The sequence below is a fragment of the Boeremia exigua genome, assembly GCF_020726555.1.
Source record: "Boeremia exigua strain MPI-SDFR-AT-0100 chromosome Unknown C7974scaffold_1, whole genome shotgun sequence".
NCBI classification, from domain to species: domain Eukaryota; kingdom Fungi; phylum Ascomycota; class Dothideomycetes; order Pleosporales; family Didymellaceae; genus Boeremia; species Boeremia exigua.
The window spans coordinates 3,089,155-3,114,074 of record NW_025763518.1 but is presented as its reverse complement, the minus strand read 5'-3'; the positions used below and the strand labels follow the sequence as shown (position 1 = coordinate 3,114,074).

At 52.7% G+C, this 24,920-nt stretch overlaps 11 protein-coding genes across 11 annotated transcripts; 6 read left to right on the top strand and 5 right to left on the bottom strand.

The window, feature by feature from the left end:
* Positions 1 to 705: 705 nt before the first annotated feature.
* C7974DRAFT_326272 (uncharacterized protein) lies at positions 706 to 2,323 on the bottom strand. The gene is made up of 2 exons (XM_046138985.1): positions 2,238 to 2,323; positions 706 to 2,178 (listed from the first exon to the last, which is right to left on the bottom strand). Exons 1-2 carry the CDS (start codon positions 2,316 to 2,318, stop codon positions 961 to 963), a joined length of 1,299 nt encoding a protein of 432 aa, XP_046003376.1. The 5' UTR covers positions 2,319 to 2,323; the 3' UTR covers positions 706 to 960.
* A 1,510-nt stretch (positions 2,324 to 3,833) lies between these two features.
* On the top strand, positions 3,834 to 4,575 carry C7974DRAFT_408293 (uncharacterized protein; the record flags this gene model as incomplete). Its single annotated transcript, XM_046143320.1, has 2 exons — positions 3,834 to 4,225; positions 4,272 to 4,575. 2 exons carry the CDS (start codon positions 3,834 to 3,836, stop codon positions 4,573 to 4,575), a joined length of 696 nt encoding a protein of 231 aa, XP_046003375.1.
* A 425-nt stretch (positions 4,576 to 5,000) lies between these two features.
* C7974DRAFT_420086 (uncharacterized protein) lies at positions 5,001 to 6,532 on the bottom strand (the record flags this gene model as incomplete). The annotated part of the gene is made up of 3 exons (XM_046144241.1): positions 5,001 to 5,443; positions 5,505 to 5,605; positions 5,658 to 6,532. 3 exons carry the CDS (start codon positions 6,530 to 6,532, stop codon positions 5,001 to 5,003), a joined length of 1,419 nt encoding a protein of 472 aa, XP_046003374.1.
* Positions 6,533 to 6,647: 115 nt separating this feature from the next.
* C7974DRAFT_383973 (actin filament organization protein-like protein App1-like protein) lies at positions 6,648 to 8,394 on the bottom strand. Its single transcript, XM_046140807.1, has one exon. The coding sequence runs from the start codon at positions 8,183 to 8,185 to the stop codon at positions 6,950 to 6,952; it is 1,236 nt and encodes a 411-aa protein (XP_046003373.1). The 5' UTR covers positions 8,186 to 8,394; the 3' UTR covers positions 6,648 to 6,949.
* Positions 8,395 to 9,815: 1,421 nt separating this feature from the next.
* Positions 9,816 to 11,875, top strand: C7974DRAFT_24584 (uncharacterized protein). The gene is made up of 4 exons (XM_046137476.1): positions 9,816 to 9,967; positions 10,019 to 10,080; positions 10,131 to 10,163; positions 10,217 to 11,875. Exons 1-4 carry the CDS (start codon positions 9,922 to 9,924, stop codon positions 11,552 to 11,554), a joined length of 1,479 nt encoding a protein of 492 aa, XP_046003372.1. The 5' UTR covers positions 9,816 to 9,921; the 3' UTR covers positions 11,555 to 11,875.
* C7974DRAFT_24585 (uncharacterized protein) lies at positions 11,876 to 14,087 on the top strand. Its single transcript, XM_046137477.1, has 2 exons — positions 11,876 to 12,239; positions 12,296 to 14,087. Exons 1-2 carry the CDS (start codon positions 12,197 to 12,199, stop codon positions 13,936 to 13,938), a joined length of 1,686 nt encoding a protein of 561 aa, XP_046003371.1. The 5' UTR covers positions 11,876 to 12,196; the 3' UTR covers positions 13,939 to 14,087.
* A 1,260-nt stretch (positions 14,088 to 15,347) lies between these two features.
* Positions 15,348 to 17,536, top strand: C7974DRAFT_299122 (uncharacterized protein; the record flags this gene model as incomplete). The annotated part of the gene is made up of 3 exons (XM_046137729.1): positions 15,348 to 16,170; positions 16,226 to 16,423; positions 16,473 to 17,536. 3 exons carry the CDS (start codon positions 15,348 to 15,350, stop codon positions 17,534 to 17,536), a joined length of 2,085 nt encoding a protein of 694 aa, XP_046003370.1.
* Positions 17,537 to 17,768: 232 nt separating this feature from the next.
* Positions 17,769 to 19,769, bottom strand: C7974DRAFT_326257 (alpha--amylase-like protein). Its single transcript, XM_046138984.1, has 2 exons — positions 19,448 to 19,769; positions 17,769 to 19,398 (listed from the first exon to the last, which is right to left on the bottom strand). The coding sequence occupies exons 1-2, from the start codon at positions 19,458 to 19,460 to the stop codon at positions 17,879 to 17,881; spliced, it is 1,533 nt and encodes a 510-aa protein (XP_046003369.1). The 5' UTR covers positions 19,461 to 19,769; the 3' UTR covers positions 17,769 to 17,878.
* A 1,617-nt stretch (positions 19,770 to 21,386) lies between these two features.
* Positions 21,387 to 22,702, top strand: C7974DRAFT_383962 (opioid growth factor receptor conserved region-domain-containing protein). Its single transcript, XM_046140806.1, has one exon. The coding sequence runs from the start codon at positions 21,608 to 21,610 to the stop codon at positions 22,487 to 22,489; it is 882 nt and encodes a 293-aa protein (XP_046003368.1). The 5' UTR covers positions 21,387 to 21,607; the 3' UTR covers positions 22,490 to 22,702.
* C7974DRAFT_420080 (uncharacterized protein) lies at positions 22,669 to 23,426 on the bottom strand (the record flags this gene model as incomplete). Its single annotated transcript, XM_046144240.1, has 4 exons — positions 22,669 to 22,837; positions 22,888 to 23,003; positions 23,122 to 23,374; positions 23,421 to 23,426. The coding sequence occupies 4 exons, from the start codon at positions 23,424 to 23,426 to the stop codon at positions 22,784 to 22,786; spliced, it is 429 nt and encodes a 142-aa protein (XP_046003367.1). The 3' UTR covers positions 22,669 to 22,783.
* A 610-nt stretch (positions 23,427 to 24,036) lies between these two features.
* Positions 24,037 to 24,914, top strand: C7974DRAFT_371716 (glutathione transferase; the record flags this gene model as incomplete). The annotated part of the gene is made up of 3 exons (XM_046140034.1): positions 24,037 to 24,074; positions 24,126 to 24,303; positions 24,357 to 24,914. 3 exons carry the CDS (start codon positions 24,037 to 24,039, stop codon positions 24,912 to 24,914), a joined length of 774 nt encoding a protein of 257 aa, XP_046003366.1.
* Positions 24,915 to 24,920: the final 6 nt, after the last annotated feature.

Here is a 24,920-nt window from a genome sequence, read left to right as displayed (position 1 = left end):
TGGCCAGCGTAAGTGTCCCATTTTGAAGCGTTTGTATTTGAAAATAATCAAACAAGCATGTTCAGCACTGTTACGGAGCAGCTCCTATCTCATCACAGCTGTTGAATGTATAAATTCGCGACAAGTCTCAGGCACACTGACAACGACTGCTGTTTACAGTCGTTTTCTTGTCAACTAGCACGGACAGAACAAAGGGCGATAGGTAACTTTCGGTCATCATCTGCGGCATGCTCAAAGTTCCTCCAAAAAAGAGTCTTCTTTGTACATATGAAATGATTGTGTGCATTGCCTACCACTCACACAACGCTCATAGACAACACAGAATAGTACTTTTGCAATATATAAGTACGCTGTGAAGCAACTGTACCACGAGGCAAGCGTACTGTGATCAACAACTTTTTTCTAGTAGAAAGTCTCAGCCAGTGGGTCCATCATCATCTCGGTTCTGTCCAGTCAAGATGTAGCAGAAGGACAAACTGGTATCCATAGCCTGAGAGCCAGTGCGATACTGTACCAGCTATGACAAGGTCAAGCGTCCAACATAGCATTATCCATAGCATGGCCTATGGTGAGCTTGTACCTCTTCAGATCTGCTAAAGGCACACTGACCTTCCAATTTACTAAAGGTCCACACAGAACCTGGCAGAAGCTGTCAGGTTAGGGGGCTATCGCATTGCTACTGTCACAGTTCTGTCAGATTACAATCGTTGGAATCAAATGAGAAGCGCTACACAACCTTATGGATGACATGGGGTGGTCCGCAATACATAAGGGTATTATTCTCGTTGCGTTCATTTGGTAAGGATTCTTGTCTACATTCCAAAAGACGTAAATTGTGTTCAAACCAGACCAAATCCTATCTGTATCGTTGTATTCTCCGTACATTCGCGCTGAGACCGACCTCAAAGTTTAGGAAGTGCAGGCAATAAACTGTCAATTCATGCTGGCATCTCATACCACTTAGTGAACACCTCCGGGGTATGGCTGCATCTGATCGAAGATACGAAAACAGTCTCCAACATAACCGTACTTGGGCTCGGTCAGCTCAGCCTTGAGGTACGCTTCTAGATAGCAGGCGTTGACATGGAAGCCGAAAGGACCCAAAGAGTCTCGCAGACCCTTGACGCCATCGATAGTAATCATCTCGTCTTTGCGCGCTAGGTCGACAATCCATGGAAGGTCTGAGAAGTCGAAGATGCCCGCGTTCTTGAAATCCCACTCTGTAACCCTACCGGCTAGATACTTCCATGTAGTGGGCCAGTGAATGTCGTTCTCACGGCGGAAGTCAGAGCGGCCGAAGAAGTAGACGGTGGCGTAGGTGGGATCTTGCAAGAGCGGCGCGCTGCCGGAGAGGTTGATCGAGAACCGAACGCGAGGGTCTAGGGTGCTAAGTGTTGTCGCAGTTGAGCCGCCGATACCATGACCGACAATGCTGTAAGACTCCGAGTCGAACGCAGCGCTGAACTTGATGGAAGGGAACTGACGCTGCAGAAGATTGACGTCGCCGAGCTCCTGCAACACGAACTTGATGTTCTGAATGCGCGCATCAACGGTCTTCGTCACCATCTCATCCCAGACCTTGAGGTCCTTGAATGGATCGAGGCTGGCTGAGCCGTTGTTGGCGGGAACATCAGGATGGTCGATGATTGCTACAGCCTGGCCGTTTGCGCTCATGAACCGGGCTAATGTGCTGTACAAGAAGCGGCTAGTACCAACTTGAGGTTCCAGGAACACTAGCGGAACCTTAGAAGCATCAATGGTCTTACTACTGCCACAGCAAGCCTTGTACTTCATCTTGTCGAAGACACTGTCGCTCGTGTTTCCAAAGAACTGCGCATCGGACTCGCGCGCAGTGCCAGCTGGCATGTACAGCTTGTCGCACTCGGACGAACAGTCTGCCTTGTGCACTGGCATGAAGAGGCTCACCTCCAGCTCTTGGTTTGCAGCATTGATAAGTGGGAAGTTGGCAACGGCAGTCGTGTAAACATGCGCATCATTTGGACCAGGGATGTAGACGGCGTGAAGGGGCTCGAAGAGCATAATTATCGCAAAACACGCGGTGAGAATGCCTGCGAGAAGACCCATGACTGCTAGCTGCGCAAAGAGGCGTTTGTGATAATGGAAGGTAGAAGCCGTCGTGAACGATGGTGGTCGAGAAGTCGACCACTGTGTTGGTGGCTGTGCGAGTTTTATAGTAAGCGGGTGCGCTTTCGCACAGAGCTAGTACGTCGAAATACCTGGAATGTGAGATAATTCTTGGCACGTGCAGAGTGAAGTGAAGGCGGCTTCATATCGACGGGTTGGGATAATGAACTCATGCGGCACCTAATACTCTAAAACTCTCCTTCCAAGACGCGGTGACGGAGTGTTCAAATGAGCTCGCACCTCCCAGTATCACACGTGGACGTAGCACGGTGGCCAGATGTCGCAGAGGACTACTCACACTAATGTATCACAGGTCACATCCGCAGAGTTCAAATAGGCGGTAAGCGATGAAAGTTCTTGGCTACCCGACCAAACTGCGTCCTCTTCTGGGGTCCCATTCTCGACGAAAGGGAATATTGAGGGGCATTCAGAAAACTACCAGGGCAGGCTTGAAGTCCAGTCCAGCCCGGTATGTCCCCTAGTGCTTCGCTACCAGGCAGAGTTGGCAACAAACAAGTATCCGATAGCAAGTGATCCAAGCTGAGCTCTGTGATATGTAGCATTTGTGAGCGTTGCCCTAGTCCATTTACCATCAAGTTGCTGTTTGTTAGCCAACCCTACCTAGGAACTATCAGGACGTTCACAGGCTTCTTTCCGACTTTTCTAGATCAGAGCAAATACTGATGACCTTCACGGCCTTTGATCATAAGGACGGTAGTCTGGTGGTAAACTATCGCTGACGAAGGGCCGATGACTTGCAAACGATGGCAGAAAGGCAGCGTTGGTGCCATGAAGGAGGTGAAAGTGGTCGGAAATTTAGCGCGTGGTCTGTGCGCAAGGCTCATGTCGTCACGCTCAATGCAAGCCTGACGAACAAAGTCGCGTGAGTGCGACACGTCTTAGTCGATGCGAACCGGGCCGCACACTAAAGGCTCAATGATAATTTGAAGGCGAGCCCGTTTCGCCAGCGAACACACACGCAAGGCCGCAGTACTTGGATGCTTTTAGATCATGGGGTTTTCCTCCTTTGCTGACAAAGAGGCAGTCCTACCCGCTCTTGTCCAAAGCTAGACGTTGTGGCACGCGGGTAGCTCGGCTATCGGCGTGGAGACAGGATCAAAACACTACATAAGCGGGCACGACCTCTTCTTGCGTCACGAGGCACACAGGCTCACAGTACGACAGGCAACTTCGTTTCAGTTAAAAAAAATAAACGGAGATTTGTAAAGAGTATGGACTTGAATTGTATTGATCGACCGCTGGTCGATGTTGTGCGCCTTAGTTTGTTGTTCTGAAGAGGATCATGTTTGAGCTGGCCGGCAAGTCAAGTCTGCCTCGCGGTCAACCCACATACGTGCGTCGTACGCACGCTATGCCTCTTGAGATAGCCCCGACTACGCGCCGCCGACTCCTTCGTCTCATCATTGGATGGTGTGGATGCATTCTTATGCGAATTGCCTCATCTGGACAGGAAATGAGGGGCCTGCGTATCAAAACACTCGCAAGACGTAGAGTCCGTTGGATACTTTGCTAAGGCGTGCAGTGTACGCTCCCCCTGCGCGACACGGTCCTCTTGGCGGCAGAATTGTTGTTGCCTTGAAGTTGTTCAGACGCTTATCAACCTCCGAAACTGACACTTCTTCTACTCCATCCCAACACACCCTCTTCTCTTGCAGACTACAGCAACCATGGAGCAAACCGATTCTACGACCATTGAGCGCCCTCTCCGCCTTCTGACGTACGTGGCTACGGCCATCACAATCCCTCTGAACATTGCTACAACTATTCTGGCACTGGAGCAGAGACCTTATTACTGGTCCCGCAGGCGACATGTCTCCGCCTTCTGCTTTGCCTTCATTCCCTTGGCGATGACCGTCGCTGCGACTTCGGTCAGTCTGAGGTACATGAAGACGAACGGCAAAAGTCCCCGTGCTTTGCAATTCAAGGTCCTCGATCTTGTTGCGGCTATTACATATCTCGCTGTCCTGATCCCCTGCTGGGCAGTTGAGCCGCATAAGTTTGAGGCTGTCGGTTTCGGGGTCCTTATTGGTTACACAACCGCACCCATGATCGTGAACATGTAAGTCGGACTAGTTACACACCTGTTACGTGGCTCACACAGGCAGGTTCCTCCACATCTACTTCACAGTAAACGATCTTCCCTGGAAGACAATCTTCTCGTCCGTCGGTCTCAAACGGAAGCCAACTTGCCAGCAGTGCCCTAACTGCCAGGCGAAGTTCGTCCCTCACACAACTGAGACTACGAGCAAGGGCTACAGCCTTCTTCGTGGCGAGGATTATCTCGATGTTGAGGCCGATCCAATCCAGTACCGAGACTCGGAAGACTTCTTGGGTGAGGGTGCCGAGCGCGCCGAGCAGCCTGAGGCCGGCGCAGTTGAGGAGAGTGGCAAAGGCAAAGATATGGTCTAGATTGAAGGCTTGAATCATATAACTACGGTACACACGCAACGGATTTCACAAACGGAAGCACATGGAGCAGTAGAGAAAGTGGGCTACGAGACCTAGATGGCTGGCTACAACAGAGGTCCTTGGAGCAGAGATTGGAGATGTGTGTGAGTTCACGAATGGTTAGAGGACTACAGAATGTCTTAAGATAGAAGCAAGACTGCCCGAGCGGTTTCAGATACGTCTGGCAATACTATACAAGTTCAAACTGAGAATGCTCAGATTCAACTGTCGAGCTTCGGCGAAGAGGCGGGTCGTCAACTCTATTTGGCCAGAGACCTGGTGTTGATGGTCGCTACGGCTGCCGGTAATGTGAGGAGGATGCAAGCCATCCAAAAAGCAGTTGTAGAGATAACTACAAGACGTGCTCTTTTGACACCCTTGACTGATTATTCGCCGACCGTGGTCATATCGCCAGCATCAACAACCGTCTCATCGCCCTTGAAGACCTTCTTGCCCTCGCAGTATCCAATAACAGCCGTCTGCCACAACTCGAGACCCTTCCTGGTCGCAACTTCACGGTCCCAACCTCGAATCTCCTGGACGAGCTTCCGTCTCTCGTGTACGTCCAGGTCGGTCAGTTTCTTCAATTCCGTCCTTGTCGAGAAAATGATCGTATCAGTGTTGGGTAGGCGTCGGAAGACTTGATGCTCGCGGCGCACGATGATGTGCTGTGGAAGAAGCGACGAGAGATTACCCGGAAAGAAATCCTTGGCCTCTTGGATGAAGATGAGATGTGATAGAGGGCGGGAGTCTGGTTGTGTCTGGATGTAGAGTGTGCTGCGGGCGAGGGTGTCAACAAGCGGGACGATCGGAAGGATGTCTGGAATATCTGTGAAGAGTCAATGCATGTCCTTTTTCTGAAAAGAAGCACAGCGTAAAGAGTAACGCACCATCCCATTGATAAATGTCCTGGTCTTGCATGTGTGAGAGTGGCTTGCCGATGAAATCGCGCATGCGCCAGCCAGCCGGGGCAAGAGTCGCACTTGCTTGACTACGCGTCATTGATTAGTTCTTTACTTGATCGTGTGCCCGGTTATACTCACAGGTAGTACTGCTGTGTAAATTCTCCCTTTGTCAGAATGTTGAAGTCCTCCATCGCAAGCCTCGCACACAATTCTAGTGGGTGGCAATCAAACGGACGGACCAGAGACCACTCTTCTTTGGTGATCTCGTTATGAACATGCTTGCGCCGGTTGACGGTCTTGATGCTGAAGCTTTCGGGGTATCTAGAAACCAGAGACTTGACAACCTCCTGCAATAGCTCATCGCACGCATTTTCACCGTCACGAGTGACTTGTATGCATTCGATATTCTTCTTGACGAGGAGGTATTCTCGGGCCGCATGCATGTCTTTGTATGTGCTCCCCACAGTCAGCCACTTCTTCTGACCAACCTTATGCAATCCCGACGACTTGTACCTGGCTGATGGCCTTCTGTTGAGTGAGGGCGCCAGAGTAGTCTGCTTCACCTCAACTGGTGTGATTGCAAATGGAATGTCGGGAAAATCAGAACCATCGCCACAGTCATCCTGAGTGAAAGCCGGAAGGCGAGAGATGCGTTGTTGCTCAGCGAAGAAGGCGCGGATCTCAGGGTCTGGCAAGTCGCTCGCTTCTACATCCGTTATGTTCACACGTGGGGCTCGCGACAGACGCGCAAGCTGACGTGCAGGGCTCTTTTGTGGTGCTGGAACAGGAAAAGCGGTGACGCGCCTTTGGTGCCCGCGCTGGGGGCTACGATTCCGCAGGTATGCCGGCAGAATAACGAATCGCTCAGATTCTGGGCCAAGGGCGCCTTTGTAGAAGTAGAGGCGTACTGCAACAGAGGCGAGCCAGGCGCAGTAAGCGCAGAACAGAGCAGCAAGGACGATAAGGATGTATATGGGCGCCGGGTCTGGCTCACGGTACGAGTGATTCTCCATGGTCGTAGTGTGGAGGTGGGTAAAGGCAGGTTCAACGTGTAAGACGGTGTCTTCAGTAGGGTGGGGCTGTGTTGTAAGTGAATGGGAGCCTGTGGCGGCACTGTGCAATCGCAAGTGAAATACTTCAATGTTTTTCGTTCGATACAAATTGAATGGCTGAACGGTCGATGTGCCTTACTACTTACTAACCGTCCTACAGAGATGAAAAACCTACTGGTCTTGGGACAGTGCATACTCTAGCTCGAGTCGTATGGTAAGAGTACAAGAAAGAGAGAGGTATGATAGGAAGGATAATATTGAATTGACTACAAAAGCATCGTGGAATTAGGGTATCGAAATGGAGAAGTTGGTTACTGCCAGCTTGAAACATGGCAAGCTAGTAACACGCAAAACAAAAGCCGAAGGGTCCGATCAAATTCAAGCAGGTGACTGATGTTGTACTAGAGCATCAATCTTCGTGTACAGCTCGTTGGGATCCTCGAAAATGTACCACAGCTCTTTTGGCACATGCTTGAACGCTTTCTCGAAACGCTCCGGGCTGTTCTTGTTGCCCTCGTCCATCTCTGCTACACCGGTAACCTTGCGGATATATATGGCACCGATCCATTTCGGGAACTTCTTGTACGCTTCGCCATAAGCCTCTGGGTCGGACTGTGTGGAGTCACCGATCAAGATGAACTTGCGTTTCGGGAACCACTCGTGCACCTTCTCTATGCGGTCGACTTTGTAGGCCTCGGTACCTTGCGTTAGATTGGCTAAGAAGCCAGCAAGATTCATCCAAGACGCGTCGCGCAGCAGCATGGTTCCTGCAGGATAATAGGTTTCGCGAAATTGGCGCAGAAAAGGATAGAGGTTGTAAGGTGATGCAGAGAGGTACCAGAAAGGCGGGTTGTCGAGCTTCTGAACAATATGCTTGTAAAGCTCTGGCATACCCTTGATCGGTTCTGGTTCTTCCGCAAACGTCGTCTTCAAGATACCAACAGGTGAGGATGTCAGTGTCTTCTTGATAGTGTCGTCTACATCAGAGAGCACGGCCCATCCCTTGTTCTTCGCGAACGTTGTCTTGAGAGGTGTTGCGGTTGCACCGATGGCCTTCGACGTGATTGTTTCTCCATCTTTGTAGCCTGAACCAGGGATTGCGAGCTCGTCTGTGCTGATGCCATCACGCCCACTGGGTCCAAGTCTGACTTTCATGCCCTGGAGGTCGATGTTGACAGCGTGTGCAGGAAGAATGGCATCCAAGAATGGCTCCAATCTCAGCGCTATGGTCTTCTTCGCCTCTTCATCGTCGGCTAGGCCGATCTTCTCACTGACCCAAGCTACAACCTCAGACAAATCCTTCCCACTATGCCTGACGAAATAGGCTGCAACAAACTCGGCCTTCCACCTGCCCAAGCGATTTTGGTAGGCTGTGTTGTCGAGGAGCCATACGTAATCAGTATCATCGTTGGCTTCGGAAAAGAAGGGGTTGTTGCGCCCCAGATAAGAGGACAGGTTATCCTTCAAAGAGAACTGGAATCGGTTCGCGAGTTTAGGCATGTCAGCTTCGAATTCAGAGAAGTGTCCAGCATTGCGAGTGATGCGGTCCTCTTCACTTTCTTGAAAGCGCTGCCTGGCTTGGCCTGCCATGGCTTTTGCTGGCTCATGTGCCATTGCGGAGGGTGCTGATGATGCTTCTGAGGTACTGTTTGGCGGCTGAGAACGACGGGTGCCTGATGGGAGGCGAGGTCAGAGGGCAGAATGTTTTGCACGAGACTGAAGGCGCCTTGAGGGGCGCCATGTAAATAAGGAAGCTGCAGCCATCCCAGTTCGTCACACTTGGTGGCAGGTGCATGCAGGTGACGTCGTGACGTCGAGGCAGGCGCAGGTCGGGCTGTGGGGCTGCAGGCGGAGACGATCATTGATCACCGCTGCGGCACTGCCGAGAAGCGAGATCGAATCAGAGCTGGCAACAAACAAGTACCTATTCGATGGCGACCAGACCAAGCTGGGCTCTGTGGAGCGTCCACGGGCCTTCTGCCAGTCCGTTCGCCGCCCAATATTTATTTTCAGTCAACTCTAGATCGAATGGTGGTGTTGGTTATGCAGCTTCTTGCCTGTTGCCCTCAGGTTTCAATGTTGCTCTTATGATTTTATCTTTGGCTGCCTTAGAATCATTGTCAAACCCAGAATATGTTTGCAAAGCCATGTAGACGGAGTTTGAGGCTTGCACTTCAGCCTGTGTGAAACCCGAAATGCGTTAAGTGCTTCATGCGTACCACTCGCCTTCTACAGTTGACGCACATTTGCAGCACTCCATCAAGCAAGTTCACGTCGTATCAGCCATGTCCCATGGTACTGACTTGGCCAAGATGCCCAAAGTCGACAGGCTCGTGGTTAGTGGAGCCAAGAGAGTGTACATGTAGTGTCACGTACTTTGATCGCCTCTCCGAGATGAAGCGTGCCGCATCACCTGCTCGCAACGCAAGCCTCTCGCTTTGGAGGTATAGCCTGGCGCAGCAGACATATAACATTAGTAAAACTTTGAGGTCTTTGACAGATCGTCATCCATTAGTCCTCAGAAGAAAGATGTGCTGTAGTTCTGTACCGCGTCAGGGGCCCACTGCAAATTCGCTTGAGGACCTGCGTTTAGGACTGGGGTTAGGGACTTGCATCTGACCTTTGCTGCATCATAAGCAGCTTGTCATGTGTCCGCAGTCTCGAGCTCCACTCATTCGAGACTAAAAAGTCCCTGCATCACATCAACGGAAGTGCGGGTGCCTCCATGTGTAAGGTGGGGAACAGCCTGGGACCGACTGCAAGCACGGTTGCAGCTCACATTCGCTCAGCACATGGGCTCAATCTTTGCAGGGTTACAAACATATAAGTACAAGGCCGCGAATTGCCATGCTAGCAAGAGGAACAGCCCTTGAAGTGTTGACAGCCTCCTCGTCCTAGCACTGTGTGAATCGATGGACAATGAGCGTTTGCGTTGCACGTCATGGCCCCTTCCAAGCTCTTCGCCCAGCCCGGCTGGCCGACACGTACTCGCGGGACGCGGTGTTCCTTCTAGGCTCCCGTGACACACATGCCGCGCAGACTATGCTGCGAAAAAGGCTGCTTGCCACATGTAGTACGCGGCGGTTGACGTTGTTGCCGGCGTTCGTATGCTTGGCTGGAGGCGCAGCAGCTTTATAGAAGTGTCCGTGCAAGTAACGAGCACCGCGCACCGCTGGCCGCCTTACCGCCCAATGCTTCGAGTCTCACGAAGCTAAACCTGCCTCTTACCACGATCGCGAGACACACCAGGCCTCAAAGAACCCCGGTTGCTAGTAACGTCAAAGCTCTGTTTGTTGATCCCGCCGACAAACATCACGGAGCTTCGAGTGCCCCACTAGACCCCCGTCGCTATGGCTCTCAAAAAGCGCCTGGGCAGCTTGATGCGCAAGAGGTCCAGTGAGTCGGCCAGATGTTACTCGTGCGCGACACTGTACTGAGCGCGCACAGCACAGGATGTTCCAACCGACAGCGATGCTGACACACCTGATGCGAACGCCGCCCGTGGCGTGGTGAGTCGCGCAGAGTTGCGCCGCGGTTCACTGGGCTGATACAGATACAGAGGTTGTTTTGTGAATCTGGCGCGGCCAACTCGGTATGCTGCCATTATATGCGCCCCCGTCACAGCCATGTGCTAACTGCTGTCAGGGCGAAGAAGTCCTCCACCTCCCAACCATCGTCGATGCTGCCGAGTCCAGTCCTTCCGCCGCCGCCGCCGCTGCCGCACAGATTCGCAAGTTTCTCTCCAAGGAGAATTACACGCGCCCGCATGTTCAGTACAATGCGATCATGCTCATACGCATCTTGGCCGACAATCCGGGCCCGTCCTTCACCAAGAATCTCGACAAGAACTTTGCGGATACAGTGAAGTATCTGCTGCGAAATGGAACAGACCCAAGTGTTGCGCAGATCCTTAGGGAGACACTGGAAGCATTGGAGCGCGAGAAGGCGTTTGACACCAATTTGAACACCGTGTTCGCCATGTGGAGGAAAGAGAAAGGCCTGATGGCGAACGCGGCCAAGCAGCTCGGCTCTCGCAAGCTTGATGCGCCGGGCTGGAGTAGTGGTCAGCAATTCCAGGGCGGCTTCAGCTCAGGACGGAGCCATTCGCGCTCACGCGGGCTGCCTTCGCCTGTGGAGCTTGCAGGACGTATCGAAGAAGCCCGTACATCTGCTAAGCTACTTCTTCAGCTCGTGCAGTCCACACCCCCAAACGAGCTGATTGGCAACGATCTGGTCAAGGAGTTTGCAGAGAGGTGCACATCAGCCCAGCGTAGCATACAAGGCTACATTGCCAGCGACAACCCAAGTCCTGACGACGACACGATGCTCACGCTCATAGAGACAAATGAGCAACTCTCTCTCGCCGCATCGAAGCATCAGCGTGCTGTTCTCCAGGCTCGTCGCACTATCGGAACCTCTCCATCGCCTCCCGCTCAACAAACACCTCCAATTCTACCTCCGGTCAACAAAGGTCCATCAAACTCATACGAACCACCTGCGCCATCTCAGCATAACAACGTGCAATCGCCTATGGACTCCATGCCGCGAGACCCGTATGACCCGTTGCCAAACGTGGCTCCGTATGGCGCACCACCCGCTCAAGCACCGGCAACCCAGAACCCCAACACTAGCAGTCTCCCTACGTCGCTTCAAGCGGCCCCAAACAGGCAAACTTCCATGCCTGAACAGCAAGAAGAGAACCCCTTTGCTGACCACTACACATCGACCTTCGCACTACCTCCAAACCCCCGATCGAATGGCCATGGTGGATCTCCTGACTCATATCACCCAGGCTATCAGTCAACGCCGTCCTACATGCATCGCCAGGAGAGCTCTGCGAATAATCTGACAATGCACGGCGCAGCTATTCCAGAGGAGGATGCAGGTCAGCGCCAACAGACACCAGAGCACAATGTGACTCGGCCATTGCAACACGACGTATCTCCAATCGCAGAGCGCAATACGGTCACGTACAGATACTGAGGTGATGTTTACTTATGTTGGTTATTACCAATCAGGTCACGCCGACGTGCCGACGGACCAGATCCGGACGTGATGTGGGGGACCCTGCACCCTGCCCGGCGTCAGAAGGTAGTCGGCGGACGTGTTTCTCGTACAAGACTGCGCCGTTCCATCTGTTTTATACTCGCCAGAGCTTGATGCACAACAGACGTTCGAATTTGGTGGGCTAGATACCTCTTTGTTTTATTGCATGTTTACATTCGTATAGCCTGGTGAATAGTAATACTCCGCATGCAGGTGTTGCAGGGCCAAGCATGTGACCTCATCATAACCCCACGCCTTATGCAATGCGTCGCGTTACCAGCACGTAGCACGCAACATGCACGTCTATTGCAACAGGAATCTCACCATGCAGGGCCCGCTCATGCTCACGCTCTTGACTGACAGGTTGAGCCTCGCAAAACCCCCCACCGATGTGGAAGGCGAGACCGGCACCAACCCCACTAAACTGAGGCGGAATCGACCGCGGCCTAGCGCCGAAGAATTATAGATCCGTCATGTACGGGTCTTTGACTAGGTATATACACTACCTCTGCCTACCCGTCCGCCCGCGTCGAGACCTGAAGACTCCCTCATGGCCTCCATTGCCCGCCGCAGCATTCCATGGCTCGCTCGCTCCCACAATGCGTCGACACGGTGATTATCGGTACGGAAACAACGGAACGGAGGAACTTCAAGAGAACGGCTGCTGATTAATTCAAGGCAATGGCCCCTCGGCTCTGATCCTATCGTACATCCTGCACGGCCATCTTCCTCACTATGTAGGGGGCCACTATGACAACATTCTCAGCGCGAAGCTGTCCAAGGACCCAAATCTGCTACACCTAACTTCGGATCTGTATGCGCACTTCCTCTCCTCGCTACGCTACTCGACGCAAGCATTGCCTGTCAATACGCTCCTGGACACGCTCATCCGGCCAAACGCAGACACAGAGATCAACCCAAAGTCGTGTATCGAATGGCGCTACGAGCCCGAGAAAGCCGTATCTCATGTCGCTATAGGAGATACTGAGCAAGTAGGCGGACAATGGGCAGATAATCCGGTCTCTGCGAGCGCCGACATTGGCACACTGAGCTATGCTGAACAGCTCTCGCTTCCAGGCTACTCTTATGCCGAGCACATGGGGAAAGTCGAGAGGGAGGGCGAGTGCGACTTTGTGCGCCCATCGAGGACCGAGTTCGCTGACTACCTGCGAAATTACCCTGGGGCGGTGGGAATCTCAGATTCGATCTTCTCCGGCACTAAGGTCGATGATGTGCACCGCGTTTCAGACGGATTCTTCATTGGGTCGCTCGGCATACACTGTAAACACCTGGTACTTGCTTCCGGTATCTTCACAGTCAACATACCCCCTCCTCCGCTTCTGGCGCCCATCGCTGAGCTGCAGTCGAGCAATGCGCCATTGCTTGTTGTTGGATCTGGATTCTCCGCAGCAGACATTATCATATCTGCATCGCCTGCCCGCAAAGTTATCCACATCTATCAATGGGCTCCGGACAAGCGACCATCACCACTCCGGGGCTGCCACCACTCAGCGTACCCAGAATACGCGACTGTATATCGACAGATGAAACTTGCTGCCATAGCATCAACTAAGAGTCGCGCCGCACGAGCGCCTCTTTCACGCCGCAAATCAACCAACAACCCTTTTGTCAGCCAACGCGATTGGGCGTTGTACGAGGGGCTCCCGAACGCTGAGATCATTGCTGTCTCTGCTGTATCCTCGGGCATAGTAATCGTAACGATTCGCCTTGCAACCGGCGAATCCAAGACATTTGAGGTCGGTGGCCTGGAGTACGTCGTCGGCCGCCGCGGCACAATAGATTTTCTTTCCTCCCCTTTGCAGGCCGAGATCCTGTCCCCCATTCCCCTAAGCTCAACAACCTCGAATCAGATATCCGGCCGCTCGCTCCGCGCGAAGGCAGAATGCTCCCTTGAAGTTGCCCCAAATGTCTTCATCACCGGCAGTCTGACCGGCGACTCTCTCATCCGACACGCAGTAGGCGGTTGCGTGTTCGCTGCGGGAAGGATCTTGGGCGCCATTCCACCTACCTTTCCGCCCGATTCTTCTATCGCAACCGTGCTTAGTCGCGCAAGCTCGACACCGCGCTCAGCAAGTCCAACGTCTGACGGCAAGAGTGAGTCGACAGGATCAAGCCCTGTATCTCGCGCAGCCAAGTCGGGTCTCACAACGCCTGGAGAACTGACTAATGGGCATGCGGATTTGCATCTTGATAGACGGAAATTAGTTAGGAGTGTGGAGGTTGCCGCGGCTTCAAACCGCCTCTGGGTGGACTCTGGATGGTGGGCTGGGGGTTTGGGGCCTCGAGGATCAGATATTTAGTAGATTTTCGGTATACCAAATCCACAACTAAGAATCCTTTCAGCATGGCCTCGATAGCACAGTCGTACTAATACCAAGGCTAGAAGCCAGGGGAAGTTGTACAAAGCGCGTTCGTGTGGGAGTAGAATCTTCGTCGAATGTTGGGTAGCTGGTGCTATCTTTTTTATCACTACGGCAGCTGTCATACCACTATGCATGAGGCACATTGATTTAATGGTCTTTTTTTCTCAACTCTGCAGAATCCAACACAGTCTCATTGCAGCAAACAAACTGCAGGACCAAGACTGAGTTACATAATTCACACACACACACACATATACACACGCTCTAATGATAAAGAGTTTTGTGTCTTGCCCCGTGGCTGACCAGCGGCTGGTCGGACGTGCCAGGCCTGGTTGCAGTACATCGTCGTGCACGTTGATAAGGTGAAGTAAGCATCAAGGTAGCGAGCTCTCACGTCGCAGGGACCAAGGATACCCAGCCATGAGCCATCATGGAAGAGACAAGTATGGAAGATACCAAGAAACTTCATGGAACATTTTTTTGCCCACAACATAGGTAACACTCAAAAAGATGTTGGCTTTGAGTATTACAGGTTCTGTGTTAAAGTTGGTTAGCTTGAAGGTCACTTATCCGCCGCTTTCCCTGGAACGCGAGTGGCGAGGTGGACGATCATCGGTAGTAGCAGCGGCCGTTGCAGGTTGAGAAATCTCGGTGTTAAGCGGTGCGCCACTCAGGTGTCGACGCACCTTCGGACGCGCGGACAACAGTGCAGTTTCCGCGTCGATGGCACGGCTTTAGCAGCAGCAACAAGTGATTAGCACGCGAAAAGCCTCACGTCAGCAGGATCAGTCATCAGCGTCAGCCAAGTTAAGGTCACTTTACTATTTTCAACCTCTAAGATGCGTCAGCAAAAGCCTCTGGCCTATACTCGTCTAGCGACCTGCTGTTCCGTCTTCCAGGCCTCCCGCGCCGCACAAACGCAGTTGTTCCCTCGGCCGGTTCGTGCGATGGCTACGTCCGATACAGCTACGGTGAGGAAGTCGTGATGGAGTGCGTATGGCGCATAAGTATATTACTACAAACAGCCGCAAAAAATGGTACACAATGATTATTCATCTTCACAGTGTATAGGAAGATTCTGGCTGTCCCTGAATTGTTTTTATCTCAAGGCAAAGACACTGTCGCCTCTTACCTGTTTATTGATTTACAACAATCGCGCAAACTCGATAGCATCCAAAAAAAAGAGACTATTCCGCTTTCAGAATCTCCCCGCAGGCTCCTTACTCAGCTCTCCATCAGCAGTTGCAGAGCTCTCTGCCTCCCCTCAGTGGAGACCCTCCGGCATTCCGGCTACTGGGTCGCGTGAGGTCGCGAAGACGCATACCGGTATCGAGAGTTTGGGTCATATGCCAGATATATCCGACACATCAGATCCGCCCGCTGTTGTACCTCCGAGCTCTGACCAAGCGGCATTATATACAGCCGACGCGTACGGTCGTTACTATGCGCCTGAGGGCAACGTATATGCCCAAGGAGGATATGCGACCCCAACCCAGGCATTCACACAGGACTCGCCTTTGACGTACCCAGCCCAGAGCCCACAGCAACCGCAACAGGGAGCTCCTGGCTATTACAGCTTCGATCCTTACGCGCCGGCAGGCTGGAACTGGGGGCAGTCGGAGTTCGCACAGTCGCTGGCACCTTATGAGCCACAAGGAGAGCTGATACAAGAGCTTCATGACCGCAAGGATCCTGTCGAAGATTTTAGCTGCCCGTTTCCTGGCCTCGTAACTCCATTGGCTCCACCGCCGCTACCACTACCGCAAAGACCGGCCAATTCTCCAAAGATGAAGCGCAAACCAGATGCCGAGCAGACGGCTAGTCAACAGGGCGCGAACGAGCACCGGAATCCCCCAAAACGTCGCGCGATGTCACGCGCTTCGTCCACGGCTTCGCAGAGTCCTGCGCCCACCATCCTTGCTGATGCCAAGGCATCGCCAATTGCGGCCTCAGCGAACCAATCAAGCGGACAAAGCAATGGCGAGGCACATCGGCGCAAGAACGCCGGCAAAGGCACTGGCCCGCAGGGTCGAGAAATCGATGTCTCAGAATCACGAAGAGTTGTAGAGTCGTCCGTCAGCAGCAACATGCTGCCGGCGGGGAGAGTGTTCCCAATACAGATTGGTTCGGCACTGTTTAGACTCTCCGGCGCTTCGATATGTTCAGATGGTAAGCATCATGTTATGGAACAATTGCAAGCGGACTGAGGCTGACACTCCAAGAGCACCCTCATACTTTTCGCACTTCTTCAGCGAACAACTACATAACAATGCTAGCCGTGCCAGTGATGTGAGGACGCTGTATATTGACCGTGATCCCGAAACGTTCCGCGAAATAGCCCTCCACCTCCAGGGCTACCACATCGTCCCACGCGATGGCGAGCACTTCGTCAAGCTCTTTGCAGATGCGCAGTTCTACTCACGTACGTAAGCCTCCGCATCTTTCGTCGCACAGGCACTGACATTACGCAGTTCCACGCCTTACAAAGCAGCTCTTCAAATCCGACATTTTCATCTCCATTGGCAACACACCGTTTCGGATTCCGCGTGATTCCTTTTCTGCTCCCGGTGACTCGCCCAACTATTTCTCCCTTGGCTTCGCGCAATGGTTCAGCACACCATCAGAGGTCTTCCCTGGGCTTGACCGCAGTGCTCTCTTGCGTCCACCATCTATCAGTCCGCCCTCTGTGCCAAACAAGAGCGGTGAGATATTTGCGGACTTGATGAGGATGCTACAAGGCTACAAAGTGGAAATCAGGAATGCGACACATAGAGCAAACTTGCTGAGAGACGCCAGATACTTTCATCTAAAAGGGTTAGAGCAGCAACTTGTACCTTGCGAGAAGAGCTATAACCTTAAGAGAAGGCAGAATGAGGTCCTGATGAGGCTGGAGGACATACGGCAATCCGGGATCTCGTTCACACCAGAAACTGCGCCCAGCAACTCAGACCCATCGATCTTTATACCAGGAGACGTATCGTACGCGCGTCCATATACAGACGATGCTACATCCAACAACGTTCTCATCCTTGAGACGAGCTCTAGCGAATCAGCAACACTCCACCTAACTCCATCGTTCGCTGCGACTTCCAACTCTCTTGATGGATACATCACATTCCACGGCGACACGCTCCGCCGCATCACTTCTCTTCTACGAATCATCGCATCGAAAATGGGCCTCCCATCAACCCAATCTCTAAGCCTGACGCAAACAGAGCCTAACAACCCGCTCATCACCCCTGTGGCCCCAGAAGTCAGCGAGACATGCATCAGCGTGCGCATCGATAGCGACTGTGCTCTGATCATCAATGGCCAAGAAACAGACGTTGGAACCGATACCAGCACCTTCCTGTCTACGATCAATACAGGAGAAATGGACTGTGTCGTGCGGCGCGCACACTGGCGCATCAGAGTAGAGCCTGTTGGCGATGCAGAGGATCTGCAGATGCAGGCCATTCTCGAGGGCGTGAAGGTTGAAGCTTTCACGAAGGAGAGGTTCAGGAATGCGACGAGGGGCTTCTTGGGTGCCGCATAAAGATTTTTTTGTATCTGAAGAGTATTTAGCGTTGGCGCTAGGTTTAGAATCTGTCGGCATCTGTATAAATATATGTGTTGTTATGCGATTCTGATACGATCCAGTCTTTCACGTTCCAGGATCAATGGCGGACTGAGGATATGGGCCAAGTATTCCAGCACGCAACAGCGACGTAGGGGAGATACAAGAAGAATCTATACGACACATTTTTGCCTATGATATAGTCAAGGATCAATTAGAATTTAGCTTTGAGTATTGTGATAGCTGTAAGTATCGTTAAATTGGTGAAGAAAAGTCTATTATCTTAGGGTATATATCTAATCGCCCGTCTAGTTAATACATCTAAGCCTTGCTGTAAATATCAGCATCAAAGTTCGTTGGGAACCTCTCCCTGCCCTCCGCATCAGCACGCACCCACACCGCAACGCTCGTGCCGGGGCACTTGAACAGCCCATAACCCTCCTGATCGATTTCGACCTCGCCCTGCTCCCAACCCAGAATGTCTGTCCACTTCTCTCCAGCATGCATCTCGCCAACCGCCATCCTGATCTGACCCGGCCCCGCATTGCTCATTACACACGCCAGCCCAGCCTTCCTATCCCACGTCCCGCGACGAACAAAGCCAATGCAGTTTGCCTCGTCGCGATACTCCTCCTGCGCGCCGTATGCGTACAGCTTGCGCGCGAGCACCAGATCCGCGAGTTTCCCGCCGCACGACGGGTCCGCGGCGTGCTCGCCCTGCAACCCGTACAGATCGCCGTAGAAGGGGCATGGGTAGCCCTCCTGCCTGAGCAGAATGAGCGAGTACGCCAGGGGCTTGAAGAAGCCCTCGACAGGCGTCTCGACGGTCTGGCCGGGCTGCGTGTCGTGGTTCGTAACGACGGTAACGGCGCTGGTAGGGTTCAGCGCAACGAGGGTGTTATCAAAGACCTTCCTGAGATCGGCATCGGGCGTCTTGGACAGCTGCGAGAAGTTGTTAAGCAGCGGCGAGTCGTAGAGGGAGAACTTGTGGTGCATATCCTCCAGCCAGTCGCACATGAGCTGTGCGTCGCCGGACCAGAATTCGCCGACGATGAAGATGTCGTTGCCGCACTCGTCGCGCAGGTTGTCGACCCATTCGTTGGTGAAGCGCTCTGAGAAGTGCTGCACTGCGTCCAGACGGAAGCCCTTGAGCCCAACTTCTTTGGTAATCCATACGCCCCAGTTCTTCACGTCGGCTTGGACTTCGGGGTGCGAGTAGTCGATATCGGCAAACATCATGTAGTCGGCGTTGCCGCCTTCTGAATCGACTGATGCGCTCCAGCCCTTGTTATCGCCGAGAATCTTGTATACGGCTTTCTTCTCGTTGGCTTGGTTGTAGTCTGTGCCACTGAAGTGCTCCCAGTGGTACTTCTGAGAAGAGTATTTGTCACCTCGGCCGGGGAAGTCGAATCCTAGCCAACCTTCGATCTCGTATGGCTCTGACGCATCCTTGGTGCGGTCGTTGTTGTCGACTTCAACCACGCGGCATTTCTCGGTATTGTCTGCTCCGGCCTTGTGGTTCAGAACAGCATCCCAGAACAACCCGATTCCATTCTCTTTCGCGACCTTGCTAAGCTCAAGCAAATCTTCTTTGGGGCCCCATTTTGTGCTCTTTCCACCCTTCTGGTCGAACTCGCCAAGGTCATACAAGTCGTAGATGTCGTAGCCGTTTCCTTCCGGGGAGGCAGCCTTGCAGCCCGGAGGAAGCCAAATGTTGTCGACGCCCACTGCCTTTAGCTTGGGAACCTCGGCAATGAGGCGTTTCCAGTGCTTCTGGTCAGCAGGGACATTCCATTCGAACCCCTGGAAGAGGGTGTAGTTGTCCGGTGTTGGTTGCTGTTCTGTTTTGCTCGTTAGTTACAGCCATTTACTTAAGACATGCGATCGTACCGTCGGAACCCATGTTGTATACAAGACGATTTCACTTCAATGATTTAGAAGAGTCCTCAATGTCCAGCTCTGGAAAACGCGGATGCCGCCCTATTTGAAGGAGCCAGCCAGCTACAAGTTCTGTAGTTCATCTTTACGTAGTGGCGTCGCTCTGGGCGAACAGTAAACAGTAGCCCAACAACCCCTGTGAACACAACAGGTTTATCTACCGGCTTCCCTGCAGCAAGAGCCGCGAAAGCAGGTCCTCCATACAAAAGTGTGGTGGGATGTTGCGGTCTGGATGCTCTTAGGTTAAGCGCGGCTCAACAAAACGCGGCCGCTGACGTCAGGCCGCAGGAAAGCCCAGAAAGGCTTGTGGAGCAAATTGCCGAACATATTTGCATGAACATAGGTAAACAAGAAACATCTAAGAACGAAGTAATTGATCAGGTAGAACATGTGTACTGTTTTTAACCCAAGGTATGTCTGGTGAAATCATGATCAGTATTGGCATTATTTGACACAGCGATGATTGAACACAACCTACAGCTTCAATGATGAAGATATTCACTTTGCTTTTCGGTGCTGATATCTCGTAGACCTATCACATTGAGAGCAGCATCCCACGCTAGCGCTTGCCCGCATGCTGCCACGACAAGTGCAAGAAGCCTGCACACGCGATGAGAAGCCACTGTGGCCTGATACCTATCACATTACAATCTCGCTGCGACGCTGATAGACCTTTGTTGCAGTATCTTACTTCCTTCTGTTACTTGACGTCACTTTGCGAGACAGGTCGGAGCAGTTCGAGACTCTTGATTAGCAGTAGGTCCTACCTAGGTGAGATTCTTCTTTTCACACATCTGGTTGGCATGATGGCATACAATAGGCTTTTGATGTTACCAAGGCTCCTGAAGTGCGCCGCAATTCTCTCCACAGGTAAGTAGCCAATCGAATACTGATCGAATTGAGGATTTCCCTCTTGGTCAAATTGGCATATCCTTTATCGTTCCCTTGACTTCAAACCCTCTCCTAGAGTCACTTTAAGGGCGACCATTATGGCTAGGTATTGACGAATTGTACGTAGTCCATTTTCGAGGCAACATAAAATGCGGGGTGGAGCACTCTCCGCAGGACCCACACCCCTAGTCTCGATGATCAACCATCTATAGTCCCTGCTTTACATCCTACATGGCGTTTATTTGGGCCGTTCGTTAGGGAAAACCTAGGAGACGTGATAACGACACATGTAGTTATTGTCCAGTGCTTTAGTACATTTCTTGTGTCTACCCTTCTAGTGTTGTACGTCTGCCGCGAAGGCCGCAATCATCGACAGTACCGGCAAGGATTCATGGACGTTGAGTAGCAGCACAGCACGGACTGCCGGTAGGTCTGTCTGGATCTGTACATGGATTTTCTGAACCTGGGGCCGTCATACCTGGGATGATACATTTCAATCGCGTCCTCCGTCATTCGAATAAAGTTCAGTTGTGAGGTGTTAGATGAAGGGCGGTGCAAGTATGGGTGCGTCCAGCTTCCGAAGTCCATCGATATCGAAGAGATGCATGTTGTCTGCGGAACACGAAGAGTCTAACTTCAATTGGCCCTGCACTTTGAAAGATCCAGCCTTTGTTGACGAATAGCCGTGGTCTCCATAGGAATTTTGCGAAGTGATTCCAGTACGAAGAAGAGCCTATTAACTAGTGGACGACTCTGTGGTCGACGTTTGCTGTAATCAACATATCCGAACTGAAATCTGATGGAAACCGCGAGGCTGTAACGTTAGGGGAGAACTGCTCACAGGACCTGTGACTCCAAACTATGGCTCCAAGTTCAAACATTCCTTACGCTTTTTGTAAATGGTGTCTGTTGACGTTGGTTGCAAGGGTTCATCTCTGCGCGTAGGCAGAGGGGCAGTCACAGACTAGCCTGAAAGAGGTTAGCATCCAACACCCTCCAGATCATTCCAAGGTTCATCTCCATCGCGATAGCAATTACGATCGGAAGCGAGCTTTCACTTACACCCCAAAAATTTCGTTGCATTTGGTTATCGCTTTTCTGGAACCAAGAACTCTTCGAGTATTCCGCGGGTCATTCCACTCACGGCGATACCTTCACCAAAAAGTACAACAACCCTGGAAGCGCCCAGGCAACACGCACGTGACGGCTCATTTGTTTTACATGAGGGCAGGCAACTTCCTCGTCACCTTCGCTTCTCGGCCTCCCATAATCTCACATTTGTCCAAGCACATGTCCGCAAATAAACACGTAAAGCTATCTAGCATGGCGCATTCACATCAATCTACCGGATCAGCCATCGTCCGCTTCTATGATCCAGATGTTCGGGCGAAAGACACACGCGGTCGCACGCAAGAGCAGATTCTGGCGTGGGATGACAGCCACCTTGAGCACAGCCACAACTACATCCAGGTGTTGTTTCCACTTCCCGAGGGTTCACCATTCAACTGGTCGGCGCCGGTCATCGACCTCGAGACGATGAGAGCCTTCCGTACCAGGAGTGAGCTGAGACAACAGCTGGGCCGCAGCTTCGAGCGCATGCTCACATTCTACGGCTTCACGGCCTCGACCAGTGCAGAACCCGAGAACGAAAAGGCGGAGGATATTGAGAGCCAAAAGCAGACGTCTGCTGAACCCGCCAAGGAAGGCACTCAAGACACAGAAACTTCCACTACAGCAACCCCGACTGTTGAAGCGGTGCCTCCCCAGTCTACTATACAAGCGTCTCCACCTGGTTACTTGGTTGTACGAGGCGACAACTGGCGCAGAGCTTCGCGCAACTGGTGTGTCCGATTCGACCACAACCACCTGCGTATCACCCGCATACTCCGCTGTCTCCGGGTGCTGGGTCTGCAGAAAGAGAGCGATGCATTCTTCGCCGCCTTGAAGCGCGTGTACGAAGATCCAGCTGTTAGTATCGGCGCTCGCTCGTTGGACTTCTGGACGCGCGCTGCCGAGCGTCCCCTGTATCTTCCACCAGACGACATGGAGGACGAGTGCGAGTGGTTGAAGGTTTGGGAGAAAGAACAAAGGAAAGAAAAGTAGCTCTTCTGTTGCACCGCTCGCGTTGGGGAGACGAACCAGAGGGAAGAGGGCGCAACCACCAGAGAACGGGCTGAGACTCACCTGCACGGCTCGGCGTGGGGCTCGTCTTGGGAAGCTAGCCTTTACGAAATTTAGAAGCATCAGCATCAGCATCTGAGCGAATACACATCCAGAGTAATGACAGTAGCAAAAAACATCCATTGTTCAAATTCCTGCAGCTGGCTCAATCGCCGTGCATTGCCGTATGATAAATACACCAGCATCTCCCTCTCCCTCTTTTCTCTCGAGCACTCTCTAAAACTCGGAGATGGTGTCTCCCCTCCTCTTGCCGCGGAGGTTCCACTTGCCCTGCACCCCATTAGCACCCGCCTCGTCTCCACTCCATGCCTCCTACTCACATCTGTGATGTAGCCGAAGTAGCCCAGTGTCGCAGGGACAACGACGACATACATGGTGGTCAGGAACGCAGTGCGCTTCGTCCAGCGGAAGTACTTGTGGCGGTTCACAACCATGTCTGCGGCTCGTTAGCCCTCGCTCCATCCCTCAGCTCCCAGTCCACCGCTTCACAGCTCTCGGTCCACGGTAAGGCGCGAGTCGGACGGGAGCGCTGCGCAGGTGTGCGGGCGACGTACTGTTCCATTTTATGATCGCGGGATCCTTGTGGAGGGCTGTTCTTGTGTTAGCCATTGCCCGCCATTGAGCGCTCGGCGCAGCTTCTCGGGGGCGGGTTAGGCGTGCCTTCGTGTCCGCCGGCCATGTTGACGGTTGTGGGGGTGTTTCGCGCGGCTTGCGGGGTGGGACTAGGGTGGTGAGGGCGCGAGGGCGTGGTGTTGAAGCTGTGATGTCGGCGCGCGGAGGTGCTGGGCTTGGCAGCGAATGGGAAGACTGGGGATGTCAGCCTTGCGCTGATGGAGGCACTCAATACCACAACGCACATTATGTTAGGCTCGCATTATGCACACCGTGGACTATCTGCTGTGGCGTTTGCTCCTACTCATGGTTGTTCACAATCAACTCATGAGAGCCATATGTGCTTCTGTGAATCTAAAAGCACTAATTCGACACAACCTTTTTCAAGAGCTTTGTGTCGACGAACTTTGTTGTATGGGTACAGCAAGGCTGCATATGTCAAAGTAGGTACTTACCTTCACAATAGTGCAAGCAAATGTGCTTAAGGCGCTCAAAACAGGCTTTACATTAGACAGCGTACTTCAAGTCGCCATTTCGCTTTACATGCTGTTTGGAGCTCTTCGGCCACATCTTTGTCGTGTCAGACGTAAGCGCGATAGCTGCATGCTCACCTTTGCATTACGATGTTCCCTTTCGAGTGTGCCAGAGGCTGTCAGGCCACCAAAACCAATCACTGCGTGTCGGCGCTTGTGAGAAGCCGCGGTACTTTGAACGTGCCGCAACGCCGCCGACAAAGGCGGCCCGTTTTCGTCGACGAAGAGATATAAACACTGTCAGACCTCAGCGCTGGCATTACATCCTCAAGGCTTTTCTCAGTTGAATAACGATACCGCCACAATACAAAGCCTGTCGACAGCATGTCCAATCAGCAAGGCGCAAAGATCACCGTCTACTGGTATGTTTCACGTGAAGCATCCCAACGCACTGGCTAACGACGACTACTCAGGCTCGAGAAGTCCCGCGCGCAGCGCATCATCTGGCTCCTTGAAGAGCTCAAACTCGAGTATGACATCCAAGTCTTCAAGCGCAACAAGGACGGTCGCGCGGGCCCCGAATTGAAGAAATTCCACCCTCTTGGACGTTCGCCCACGATTGGAATCACACCTGCTGGGTCCGATAAACAGGTGCGTAGATCCATCTCTGCAATGGCAACGAGCGCATCGGCTGACCCGTCTAGATCATCGTCACCGAGAGCGAGACGGTCTCCGACTACATCTGCGACCACTTCGGCCCGCAGCTCATCCCGCAGCGCTACCCAGCAGGCCAGGAAGGCCAACTCGGCGCCGAGACCGAGCAATGGATGCGCCACAAGTTCCTGATGGACTACGCCGAAGGCTCCTTCATCACGCCCCTGCTCGTCTCGCTCATCACCTCCACCATCCGCTCCGCCGCCGTGCCGTTCTTCCTGCGCCCCATCACCAACGGCATCGCAAACAAGGTCGACGCTTCCTACACTAACCCCGAGATCACCAACCACCTCGACTTCCTCGAGGGGTACCTCAAGTCGAGTCCCAGCCAGGGCCAGTTCTTCTGCTCCGACAGCCTGACTAGCGCGGATATCATGGTGCATTTTGTGCTCGAGAGCGCTATAAAGAAGAAGGCGCTGAACGAGACGTCGTACCCCACGCTGTACAAGTACGTGCGCAGACTGCAGGAGACGGACTCGTATAAGCGTGCTGGACAGAGTGTGGAGAAGGCGAGCGGAGAGAAGTATGTCCCGTTCTCTGAATCTTGAGATTGG

Coding starts and splice junctions, on each gene's coding strand:
- C7974DRAFT_326272 (XM_046138985.1), bottom strand. CDS start 2,318: ATGAGTTCATTATCCCAACCCGTCGATATGAAGCCGCCTTCACTTCAC. Junction 2,179..2,237: donor AGAATTATCTCACATTCCAG/GTATTTCGACGT, acceptor AAACTCGCACAG/CCACCAACACAGTGGTCGAC.
- C7974DRAFT_383973 (XM_046140807.1), bottom strand. CDS start 8,185: ATGGCACATGAGCCAGCAAAAGCCATGGCAGGCCAAGCCAGGCAGCGC.
- C7974DRAFT_24584 (XM_046137476.1), top strand. CDS start 9,922: ATGGCTCTCAAAAAGCGCCTGGGCAGCTTGATGCGCAAGAGGTCCA. Junction 10,081..10,130: donor CGAACGCCGCCCGTGGCGTG/GTGAGTCGCGCA, acceptor ATACAGATACAG/AGGTTGTTTTGTGAATCTGG. Junction 10,164..10,216: donor AATCTGGCGCGGCCAACTCG/GTATGCTGCCAT, acceptor AACTGCTGTCAG/GGCGAAGAAGTCCTCCACCT.
- C7974DRAFT_24585 (XM_046137477.1), top strand. CDS start 12,197: ATGGCTCGCTCGCTCCCACAATGCGTCGACACGGTGATTATCG. Junction 12,240..12,295: donor CGTCGACACGGTGATTATCG/GTACGGAAACAA, acceptor GATTAATTCAAG/GCAATGGCCCCTCGGCTCTG.
- C7974DRAFT_383962 (XM_046140806.1), top strand. CDS start 21,608: ATGAGGGCAGGCAACTTCCTCGTCACCTTCGCTTCTCGGCCTCCCATA.